The 12,904-nt window shown below is 41.3% G+C and overlaps 1 protein-coding gene across 1 annotated transcript in view; it reads left to right on the top strand.

Moving 5' to 3' along the window:
• LOC309601730 (leucine-rich repeat transmembrane neuronal protein 4-like) overlaps positions 1-11,809 on the top strand; it is a gene marked incomplete at both ends in the record, with an annotated part of 239,610 nt that extends 227,801 nt beyond the window's left edge. Inside the window, one exon of the mRNA XM_082334894.1 lies at positions 11,588-11,809. Coding sequence (XP_082191020.1) covers positions 11,588-11,809 — 222 coding nt within the window. The remainder of the gene's footprint in view (positions 1-11,587) is intronic.
• Positions 11,810-12,904: the final 1,095 nt, after the last annotated feature.

The following is a 12,904-nucleotide window of genomic DNA, read 5'->3' as shown; positions in this document are numbered from 1 at the left end:
CAGGAAGTTATCTGCCACACGCTCCAGGAACCTCCGAGACTGCTTCCTCTCTGCTGTGTTGTATTTCCAGCAGATATCTGGTAAGTTGAAGTCTCCCACGAGAACAAGGGCTAGGGATTGTGAGACTTCAGCCAGCCGCTTGTAGAATGCTTCATCTGTTTCCTGATCTTGGTTGGGTGGTCTATAACAGACTCCCACCAGGATATCTGCCTTGTTGGCCTTCCCCCTGATCTTTACCCATAAGCACTCAACCTCATCATTACTGTCGTTAAGCTCTAGACAGTCAAAACACTCCCTAACATACAGGGCTACCCCTCCCCCTCTCCTTCCTAGCCTGTCCCTTCTAAAGAGCTTGTAGCCATCCATTGCAGCACTCCAGTTGTGTGAGTCATCCCACCATGTTTCCGTGATGGCGACCACATCATAGTTTTCCTGCCGCATAGTGGCTTCCAGCTCCTCCTGTTTATTGCCCATGCTGCGTGCATTGGTGTAAATGCACTTCAGTTGGGCTATAGATCTCTTCTCCAACACAGGGATGCCACCCCTAGGCTCATCCCTAGCAAGCCTGGTTTTATCCCCTTCATATCTAGTTTAAAGCTCTCTCAACGAGGCCTGCTAGCTCCTGGGCCAGGATCCTTTTCCCCCTTTGCAACAGGTGAACCCCATCTGTCTCCAGCAGGCCTGGTGCCATGTAAACTGCCCCATGGTTGAAAAACCCAAAATTCCACCGCTGGCACCAGCCTCTGAGCCACGTGTTGATGAGGTGGGTCTTCCTGTTCCTTTCCGTATGCCCCCTGGCTACTGATGGGATGGAGGAAAACACTACCTGCGCTCCTGATCCTTCAAGCAATCGCCCTAGTTCTCTGAAGTCCCTTTTGATTGTCTTGATGCCACTATCAGCTACCTCATCACTGCTGACTTGAACAACCACTAGTGGATAATAATCGGAAGCTTTCACCAGCCTGGGGAGCTTCCTGGTAACGTTTCTTATCCTTGCCCCAGGGAGGCAGCAGACTTCCCTATGGGATGGGTCCGGTCGGCATATCGGGCCCTCTGTTCCCCTCAGAAGGGAGTCACCTACGACAATTACCCTTCTTTTTTTCTTGCCGATGGCCGTTGTAATGCACAGGGCTGATTGCTTCCCCCCAGTCAACCCCTTGGATGGGTCCCTGTCTGTATCTTCATCCTCCTGGCCCTCAGGTTCCAGAGCCTCATACCTGTTGTGTAAGGGCACCTGGAGGGGTGAGGTTGGCCGGGAGAAGATTTGCCTGCTGCGCCGAGCTGGGATCCACATCCATCCTTCTTCTCTTGGGTCCCCTTCCTCTGCCTGACGGTACAAGGGCAGGGGCAGGGGAGCCTCTCCCTCACTTGATGCTTCCATCTGGCATGGTTGTCTCAGGGATGGTAGGGAGTGGCTCCACCAGTCTATCTCCCTCTCGCACTCCCTGATACTTCTCAGTCTCGCAACTTCTTCTTTCAGCTCTGCCACCAGGCTGAGTAGATCCTCCACATGCTCGCACCTCACACAGGTGTTGTCTCGGCAGCCCTCCGTCACCAGAGCAAGGCTCTGGCGCTCCCTGCAGCCAGAGACCTGGGTGGCTGCATATTTGAGTGGGAGCTCCGTCTGGGTCGCCACATCCCTTCTGGCGATGGCTCTTGTCCAAGCGGAAACCATGGCTAAGTCTCTTCCGGGAGGGCGTAGACCACAAGGAGAGCTCACCAGCTGCCTGCTCGAACTGCCGTGCAAACTGCTGTGCCAACTGCCGCGCCACGCCCTTTCTGACACGCCACGCCCTGTTTGCCCATCCTGGTCGCTCGCGCTCCCTAGACGCCCATTTAAATCTCCCGCGGTTGCCCCAGCAATGCCCAAGCCCTGCCTGCCTCGCTCGCGAGAGCAGCTGGTTTCCCTTTGGCGCGAGGGCCCCACCAGGCTCTTTATCGGGTTCCCCGGCAGAGGAAACCCCCTTTTCCACCCCAATCTAGCGCCCAGTCGCAGGACTTACCGTTGCTGCCGCCGCGTGCCTTGCCGACTGATGTTCATATTAAATACTGTGCTTATTTATTGTGAGTAATGGATGGAGCAGGTTGCCATCTTTATGATCACTGCATGGAAAAACAACTCTACCTTTTCCCTTATTGTCATAATTCTTCTTTGACAGATGCAATGTGCTCTGTTTCCCAAATGCTGCACTGGATCTAGGGCCTGTGAGGATGCTTTAGGCTCTTAAATACATTGGAAGGTCCAGCTCCATAGAATTTCAGGCCTGAAATGCCAGCAATTTAGAAAGCTAACTAAAGCTGGGAGTGTTGGAGGTCAGGAGAATGCTCTGTGGAAGTTATTACTGAATTGTTGACCTGTGCTCTGCTCTTTCTTCTTGATCATTTGGAGACTTGGCTAGATAGACCTTTGACTTGTCCTAATAAGTTAAGTACAAATGATCTACACTTTGCAGCTCTTAATGCAATGCATAGGGAGCAGAAATTCCTGGTGAGAATATAGCTTTTTAAAGTGTCTAAATGAAAGCTTAGTTGCCTTAAAAGAGACTACATTTTTGAAGGTATGTGTATTTAGGCACCCAAAGATATGGAGAGGCACCCAAAGGGATTCTTTTGCATCTAGATAGGTAACTACTACAATGTACTGCATCTCTTTTGAAAATCTAATCTTCTGTCCCTAAGCTTTTTTGAACCACCAGGCTTCTATTCCTATTGAATTCTATAGGAAATTATCCTAAAAGCACTGAAAGCAATATTAATGACTTTCCAATTAGAATATCTAGATAGTTTGTTTATTTTATCGGCCCTCCACAGCAGAAAATCGAAGGTTACTGTGAATTTCACTTTAAGTTTTTCATCAGTGGGCCTTTTTGTCAGGAGCCAGATACTCCATAAAAAACAGATAAAGCAATTTAAAAGAAATATTTTGCCCAAGGAACAATAACAAGGCTTAGAAGACTTTCTTCTTTCTGGGAGTTTCCTTTAGGGAAACCTTTTCATTTACTGATTGAAAGATCAAATCGGCCCATAGAGGGAGCAGTGGGGTGTGCATGATTTTTCTCCTGATCTCTAGAAAAGCACACTTAGTTAAACTGTCCATTGAGAGGTTTGGTTTTAAAGGGAAAGGCATTTGTGTGATGGGATAGAAGGATTAGGAAGTTATCTGTAGGGAAGAAAAGGAAAGCTTAAAATCCAGTTCACCGTGTCGGTGGAACTGACAGGGTGATGTTACATAGGGGTTTAAAACATGAAATACACTCTGCAAGGATGACTGAATAAATCATAATATTCTGTCTTTATAGTATATCCTGTATAGCTTATAGATGTTTTTAGAAGTTGGTGAATATTTTAATGCCACATAAGAAATTAATAGATATATTTTAATTAACTTTGTTTTATATGAAATCAATCAGTTTTGTAGAGAATTATATAGTCCCATATATCCATAAGCTGCTTATTAGCATGACATGATTTATTAGGTTAATATGCTTATAATCATATTTAATACAATGATGTTTGTTTAATTCCTGTAGTTATTTATTATGTCTATTAATTATCAGTTAACTTTTTATGAACTATAAACAGACCTTTAAGAGGACATGCAAAAGCCCTGTGTCTCCTGTCTGTTGTTTCTCTACATTTTTCATACTAAGACCTCTCTTCTGGCAGTCTATGCCAATTTTGGGATCCCATTTTCCTGGCCAGAAATACAAGAATTGAGTAAGATTAATGACCCAGCTGTCAGTTATTCATAGTATTTAGGCTCCAAATTTCCACTGATACCAATTTTTTTACTAGGAAATGGTCTGAAACCTGCCAACCACAACCTTTTATCTCCACGTTAATTTTTGATAAAGGATTCCATTCCATATGTTGAAGAAGCTGTCCTGTGCCCTCCTCCAACCCCTACATCCTTCAAAAAATTTTGGGCTTGGTTCTAAAGACCTTGATTTAATCTTCAGATCTGGTCAGGAAAGCAGTCTTTGTCCTGGCTGCTCACTGCTTGTTTTGACTGGGAAACTGCAGTCTGCTAAATGCACTGTCCGGTTTGGTCCAAAGCATATTCAGCAGCTGTAGTTCAGTGACTAACAGAACTCTGCATTAGCCACAATTCCTGCTGGACTGATGGGATCCAAGTGGACCAGTGAGCTGACTAATCCTCTTCCCATTATGTGCTTCCTGACAGATGTGTGATTCTATCAGTATTGAGTCACATCATGCAGAGGGCTAAATGGTGGTAGGATGCTCATAAGATCAGTTTGTAGGACTATTACAGTGGACATAAGCATAAGGCAAGGAAAAAAAGACACTGCAGAGAAGTACATCAAAGGAGGTATTGTGCTTTATTTAGAAGACAAGCTTACTTTGTACAGCACTTTGACTTAAGAACATATATGCAAGTTTGTATGTGTGTGCACAAGCACACAAGAGATTAGGAACTGGAATAAGGAAATATTATCCATCCCCATGGAACACCAGCCCTCTGTGGATGTTTAGCAGTATGTCCTCGATTTCTTGGGGAAAACTGGTAGGGTTTGTTGAGTTGGTGTTTCTTGTCGTGGTGCTAATGATTTCAGGGCAGTGGGCTCAGTACCACGTAGCATGGGACCTTTAGCCTACAGCCTGAGTCTTCCTTCTTGTCTGTCTCATCTCCCAAGGGGATCTGCATAGACCATTAATCTCATTTGGTGGAAAACAGATAGACAAGGCAAATAAGTGGTTTCTGTGGGAAGAAAATTGAACATGAAATTGCAGGAAATTGATTGTGGGAATTGCACCTACAATTCAAGCTACTGAAAGACTCTTGCTCAATGCTTCATGCCTAATGTAGGCATACCAACCTCAGGCAAAGTTCCCAGTGGGATCTATAACTCTTAGAAAACCTGGGATAATTAAAGATTTTGAAGACCTTCACATAAAAATCAAGTTGACAGTTTTCTGAAATGCTCAGTTGTACAGTACAGTTGTACAGTACTCATAAAATAGAATCATAGAATCATAGAATACCAGGTTGGAAGGGACCTCAAGGATCATCTGGTCCAACCTTTCTAGCACAAGCTAGACGAGATGGCCCAGCACCACGTCCAGCTGAGTCTTAAACGTGTCCAGCGTAGCGGAGTCAACCACTTCCCTGGGGAGATTATTCCAATGGTTGACTGTTCTCATTGTGAAAAATTTTCCTCTCGTGTCCAATTGGAATCTCCCTGGGAGTAACTTGTACCTGTTACCCCTTGTCCTCACCATGTGATTCCTTGTAAAAAGGGAGTCTCCATCTTCTTTGTAGCTCCCCTTTAAGTACTGGTACATGGTGATGCGATCCTCATACCACTTCATAACAGAGCACTCAGACTTCTGAGTTCTGAATTTTTTTAATAAACAAGATTTTGATTTTTTTGTCAATGCGAGAATTACCTTAGGAAGCATGAATTTCAGAACAAAAGGCCTATTTTAAAAAACAGCCAGGCACTTTTGTGTGTGTTCCAATTGGAAACAGAAGAAAACATGTACCCATTCATATTTCAGAACTAACTTCAGTGCCTGCATTTGTCCCTTTTAATGGGTTTAATAGGATGTGTATGATTGTGCATTTTCCTGAAAAGGAATGTTTTTCTGAGCTGACTCCAAAGGGATGTTCCAGGATTGTTAACTGTGATTTTTCAGCAGTGTGAAATCCACTGAAATTGTTTATACCAGCTATATCTGCCTAATGTGCCTAATCAATCTGTCTCTAAGGTGAAGCTGTGTGTTTCACTAATCGTAAAGCTATGATAGTATATCTTGCTTATTTTTACTTTAAATTATGATAGAGTTTAAAATGAACTCTGAATTTGTTTTATCAACAGCTATGATGCTAATTCAGCAATGAAGTCATGGTGTTCTGTGACTAAATATTAGCACTAATGAGAAAACATAGCTTCCATATTTCATAACTCTGAGTTTCCACTACATATGGACAAATTCTAAAGTTGCATGTAATTTAATCATGTAATCATTAACTAGGCAAGTATTTACACATAAATCAGTTTACCTGGATTATAGAGTACCAGCAAATGTGAAACCAGATAATGTTCAACTGCTTGAGAATGTTAATGCTTCATTTTTGTTTTTTAGAAGGAAAATGTGTCTAGTGCAAGACAGTGGTGGTTGTCCTATGGCATTTTCCATCAGGATGAATGGAGCATGTCTTTAGTTTTAAAAACAGATTGTTCTTTCTCTTTGAAAACAGAAGCAACAGAATTGAAGACACATAAACTGCAGTGTCTAAACAGTGAAAGTAAAAGGCCAAGGTACCCAGACTGAGACAGCTGAAACAGTCTGGTTCTCAAAAGTACATCACTTCTATTGCCACTCTCCAGGTTTTAGGTTCTTGCCAAAGCAGTTACTTGTCTGAGGATCCTGTGACAGTTCGTGCCCTCACACCATTCTGCTTTCAGGGAAAAAAATAAAGTGAACTCTCTCCCACCACAGACTTCCCCCCAGAAAACTGTGCTGGGATTGTCATTCCTTCCTTATATTACATTTCTATCTTCTTGTTGATAATTCTGGTACTGTGAGTCACTTAGACATCCATGGCCATTCATGTTTCTCAAGAAAGAATTTCCTTCTCTGCAGGATAATGAATAGTTGGAGATCTTTCTTCAAAATTGAGCATTGAAAAAACTTGTAATATTTCCAACATGAAATAGATCTGTTCTGAAAACCTGTGTTTCCAAAATTTGATTTAACAGTTTACCAGGAAATTATTTCAACCTGGGACTGCTAGTGATTAGATCTTGCTGAACTGCAAGTGATTCTGAATGAGACAGAATGTTAATCTCTGTCTGATCCTCAGCTAGCTTCACTGCAATAAGTCTGTTGATGTGAGCACAGAAGAAAATACTTAAGCAGGAGTTGCAGTCAGTGTGAAGAAAGTATTCTGTTAAACTCTCTTGGCATTACTTGATAGAGGGGTGTCATACCTTAGAGTTCATATCAGGGCTGAATTTCAGGTTGCCTGAAGCGTCCTGTTAGGATGCAGTGAAAGCAATTAAGAATGTATGAGAGTGTTTAACATACTAGGAGAGGCGGTAGAGAGAGAGAAAAGTATTTTAGAAATAAGGTCACTTGATACTCACTTAGTCCCCAATCCAATATTTTTTAAAGCTCACTAGATTCAGTGGCTATATGTTAAGGTTACGTCTTTACTGATGTACTTTCCAAGTTCCAGAATAAGGATTTTTATTGATGTTCTGATAAAAATCTAGGTTTTAATGGCTGCACCTATGAGAAGCAGAAGTCCAAGCTGAAGTCTTATCACTGAAATTTTTAAATAGAACTTTCTTGTGTAGTAATCATCAGAAATTTATAGAATAAATTAGCTAATTTACCTCCTAGTATTTCTGACATAAGTAAGTAAAGCTGCTGATAAAATCCAGTGCAGTGTAAAAAAAATTAAAAAGACAAAAGACCTGAATTGGAATATGGATACGTGTATTTGCATGTTGGAATGACTAAGGGTTTAACTGAACATCATTGCTGAATGTCAAAGGGAAAGTGGACAGGGAATGTTGAGAAATATCTTTTTAATGCAGGCCAGAATTTCACTGAACTTCAGGTAAACTCAAGTTAGTCCAGCTTGTTTCTAAGGGAGCTGTTATTCAGCAGCAAGGCTGTTGAGCTGTTAACCTCTTCAATGTCAATTTGACTGTGAAAGGAAAGATTTGCATTCTTAAATTTCCACCGCTAAATCTTTTATTTTCCTTCTGTAGCTGTGGGGATTTTTCTTGTAATAGAACCTTTGTTTGAAGTGTGTGGCTGCTAAGATGCAATGTTTATTGTATTTAGAGTGAAGATCTACAGAGGTGTGGACTTCAGAAGTCAATACTAGCTAACTAATCCAGCCCAAAATCCTCACTGAATACTTACAGTGCTTATAAGGCAGTAAGCTCATTGCGTAATGGAGTCAATGCTTTCTTCAGAGCACAGATTCATTCATTGACTTAATCAACTATCTGCAACACTGGATAGGCAGTATGCTCCTTTATAATAAGGCATTAGAGCAGAAGAAAATCCTACTTGGTGTGCTATACATGGGCTAAAACCAAAATGTCCATCACATGTACATCAGTGACTTTGGAGTGCCTTCTCCTGTTGATTTATGTTTTTCCTACTGCAAAAAGATTTAATCCTTCAAGTAAGTATTAGGCAGTGTTGTTTTTAGAAATTAAAATAGAAATTATTCAGAAAACGCTGTGAACAGACACATGCATCATCTCCTGTTAAACATCTCAGCATTCTGTGTCCCACCCCTGAGCTCCACTAGCTGCACTGGACTGTGCTGTCATGGAGCTTAACCGTGAGTGAGCACACGAAGCCAAGAACTGAATCAGGTGTTATGACAGATTATATGAAAGAAAGAGTTTTGTTTTGTATCTATCTGTTGTGTTTCCATGTGAGTAACTCTTTATCTTCATTTACAATTTAACTTCTTCCAAAATGAAATTTAAAGAATTTTGTAGCACGAATGGCTGTGGTTAGTGGCAGTGGAGTGGCATGGAGGAGACAGCGAAGGACACTGTGCTAGAGGATCCCAGTTCTTTTCTTGGCTCTGATTTGCTGGCAGGTAAATTCTCAGCCTTGCTCCCACTTTCTAGCCGGTGAAAAATGTGTCTTCTGTGGAAAAGGCCTTGAGATAGAGATGACAGAATCCCAGAGTCTGTATTTATTTGCTGAGGCATTTAGTGACCTGTTTGGATTTTTTTTTCACTCTAGTTATCTGCTTTTTTTGTCTTTAGGAGGCTATAGCAGCTGAAAGGCCCCAGCTTAGGTTAGAGTTGTGTTGTTTTAGTCCCTGCACAAACAGCCCTTGCGTCAAAGAGCTCTAGTTTCCAAGAGCAAGCAGGGGCAGGACTTAATCTTCTCATTTTCCAGCTCATAAAGTGACTTGTCCAAGGTCACATCTCTTGGTACCTCAGACATTAGTTCCATAGCAATAACAAAACAAAAAAGTTACTTCAGAACCTGGAGAAAAAATACTTATAAAATTAATTTTCAACAACTTAGATGTTCTTAAATATGTTTTGTTGATCTCTGAATCAGAAAAAATATAATAGTATCAGCTTTGTTTAGAGCGAACAATGTTATCAGTATTTTCCATCTTTTTTGCTTGCATCAAACTGTGTGGTGGTACAATTGCTCACATTTGCAGTAGTTTCTACAGTCAAGACTGTGTCCTGAAAAAGCTTTTGTGGGCTTGGGTTTCACGTATGGTCATTTCACTGTGAATGAAAACTGATCCCTCATGTCTTTCTGAAAATGCAACATTATGTTTCAGAGAAGTAGTTTCAGGGAAGGAAAGGACACCCCATTTTGTGGGGACAGTCCTCTGGAGGCTTTCGCTTTGATCACGAAGGTTCTTTTTTGAATTGTTCGTATGGTTGTTACCTCAATTCTAGAGGCATCACAAGAACTAACTAGGGAGGGGGGAGATTGTTGGTATTTCTTCATTCAGTCTTTACTGGAGGTACCTTACAGTCATTTGACATGATTTTTTTTTTTTTAAATTCCCTTAATGGGATCTAGCACCCAAAAGAGGGAGAGGAAGAATAGTACAAGGGCCAGGCCTGAGAACAGGGAGGTGCAAATCCATTGCTGGGCTTCATTATCCTAGGAATGCTTTCTACAAATTAACCTGCAACTCCTTAATCTTACGGGTTGCCTGATACACCTATTTTATGTTATTTTTTACATTGACAAAGAATATCCACCTTCCCTCCACACACGCGGCACAGCGACCCTTATTAATATGATTTCAGACACACGCAAACCTGACTTTTAAGTGAAAACAAGTAAGAGATTCTATAAAACTACTGAGAAATAGTTGAAAAGGAAGTGTGTTTATCCGCCGTTCAGGGATGTTGTTGAGATCCTGATCCTTTTGGCTCCTGTTTGGAGAAGGGGAGAAAACAAGCAAGCAGTGCTGCACACAGGACTCGGGTGGTTAATGTACTGTGTCTTATTGCTGTAAAGCCAGGACCTTACTCTCTCAGCTCTCCAGAACACAAACAGTCCTTGGCTTTTATAGAATCATAAAGAGCTGCCTTAAAGGCTGAGGACAAATTCAAGCCCTGATACGAATTGGCATAGATACTACTGTATCCAAAGGGAGTTATAGTTTCTTGCACTGTGGCTGAATTTGATCCACAAGTGAACACAGTTGTCCCATCAAATTCTACCAAACAGCTTGTCTTCTGCATTCTTGCCATTCAACTGTCACGTAAAATGACATTTTTAGCTGAATTCCAGCTAGTGGAAGAGTTTTGGAATCTCTCCAGCATTCTGCAGAGAAGCAGGGGGAGGAATCTAACTGCTGAGGAGATCCAAATGCAGGACGAACTCTAACCCTGCAAAACTTGCAATTAGTCTTAATGCCTTTGCTTTTTTCATACCTTTTTGAATGAAGTGTGCCATGCAATGGAAATTTGTCATGAATTAGCTCTGTATTCACTTAAAGTTCGGCATGGAAAATAAAAAGGCATTTGTTACAAGATTGAATTGTGTAGGATATCTCCAGCTGCAATGAGCTCAGGTTTTCTAGCAGTGTTAGAATAAACTCTTGCCTGTATCTCCTGCAGTGTGTGGTTTTTTTCCTTAAAGCATATTTCTTTGTACTTGATCAGCTCATCTCTTGCAGGTGATAAAATTATCTGCAAAGATTTGTATCTGATGTTGTGCCATAAATCATATTTAGTTGTAGGATTAACATTTGCAAGCATAGAACATTTATGGAAAAAAAAGAAGGCTGGCAGTTTCTGAGTATTTACATAAAGAAGAGAGATGGGATTCAGGATAGATCTTGCAGACTTTTCAAATACATGACCATTTTTACAAGGTGTGGATCTGCTCAGCTCCAGCAAGCATCAGTTGAGGCTCTTTGATAGTGTTTCTCTCAGTGAGGTTGTAAGATAAAGAACCCAGGAAATCGTGACCTTGGGCAAGCAGCTTTGTCATAGAAGAAATAAACATGGGTTCCAGCTGTGCTGAAAGCTACACATGCTGGCAGCCAGGTTTTCCAGTTCTTTGACATGTTCAGGCTGGTCTGGGTTTTGTAGAAATGCTCAGCCTCTTTTGAGGCACTGGAAGAAGGGCCAGTTTTTAAAAGATTTGTATTACCAGCAGCTTCCAGTTTACCCTTCATAGACGGATTGTCCAAAAGAGGTCAGAATTCGGCACGCAAGACCAGTTTGGAAATCTGCCCACATAGTCACCGAAATGGATAGTAGCCCCCTCTAATCTGGCTTCAGCACACTGCAAAGGGCCCAGAGGAGTCTCTGATTACATAGGCTTTCAGCAGCCATAACGTCCATCCACAAGTGGGGACCCACTGACCAACACAAATTTAAGCAGTTCTGTTCAAGAGGGTTCTGCATGTACTACAGACAACCTAGAAGCCTCAAAGGTTTATCTTGCTGCAAGAACTGTGCAATGAATGCGGATGTGCTGAGCACCTAGCGGGTTTGAGGCCACATTGCAATAGATGCTGTATGAAATGCTTGACTAAGCACATTATTTATATGTTTCTTTTTCTTTGATCTCTGTTTCTCTGGTGCAGGTTCCTCACCACATGAAGACTTTACCCTATTACAGTTATGACCAACCAGTGATCGGATACTGCCAAGCTCATAAGCCTCTCCATGTAAATAAGGGGTACAATACTATGTCTCGGGAGCAGGCTGAGACAACCAACCTGGAATTCAGTCGAGACCACAGCTTCATAGCTACAATCGCACGTTCGGCTGCTCCAGCCATTTACATTGAGAGAATACCAAACTAATGATGGCGACAACTTCTTCAGGGGGCAGAGTGGGGAGTTCTTTTGAGGGACCTTTCATCTCAGAAGAGACCAGAAACTAAAATCTACCATTCCAATTACAAATGTTCCAACACAGACAAAGGGAAGGGGATAAAGCAAACTCCGCAGACTGTGGAAATGCTATCTTGCAGTACACACTGAGAACTTCAGGGTTTTCTTTGCTTTAAACTTTCAAACAAATTCCTCAATGTAAATATTAAAGACAGATTGTCAAGTTCTTATTAAAAAAAAATAGATTTCACTCTAGCTACATAAAGGGACGGATTAAGAGTTTTGTTTGTATATTTGATTTTTCTACATTGCACAGTTCCAGGGAAGGAGAACCACAGGTAAAAATTAAAGGGGGTGGGGAGGGCAAGGGTTTGGGTGGGGTAGGTCAGCCATGTTTCCTTATTAAGTGTTTATTACTCTTCAAAGATTTGTTTAATATTTTTGTTCTTTTTAAAGAAACAAAAGATCGATATCTATTTTCTTTTTTCTTTTGGGGGTTTGTTTTTTTGTTGGGTTTTTTTTTTTAGTGATCAAGCGCTAATATTTCAAACTTCAGACATGGGTATTAAAGCTTATGTTGAACCAAAAGGACATTGGCAATTGATGCAGCAGAAACAAAGAAACTTGGGTGCATGTACATTTAAGACACAGGCTGTACACTATGGAGGGTGCTTTTGATTTTATTGTGCTTCATTGTTGACACTATAATTACTTTTCGGGCTCTAAAAAAGGGGAAAACATGCAAAGGAGTAACGAGACTCATATTTACAGTCCAGCGGTGCTTGTTAAGAAAAATTAATGGACGTTTGGGAACCAAAATGGAAGTGATGTGCTTGAAATGGATCAGAAGGAAAAATCTTTTAAAGCAAGAGTATTTGGTGAAACCCACTGGCTGACACAATTTCTAAAACACAGGAGAATGTGTAACATTGTTTTTTGTTTTTTTAAATTAATTATTATGATCAGTTAGTTTTTGTGTCGTTTTTATCAATAAAATGACAACAAAAAAAGTGGTGGAAAAAATAAACATATTATTTTGTGGTTGGGACACCACAGCTAAGCTAC

This window comes from Platalea leucorodia (assembly GCF_965183815.1).
Source record: "Platalea leucorodia genome assembly, chromosome: W".
NCBI lineage: Eukaryota > Metazoa > Chordata > Aves > Pelecaniformes > Threskiornithidae > Platalea > Platalea leucorodia.
This window is presented reverse-complemented; position numbering and strand designations above follow the sequence as displayed.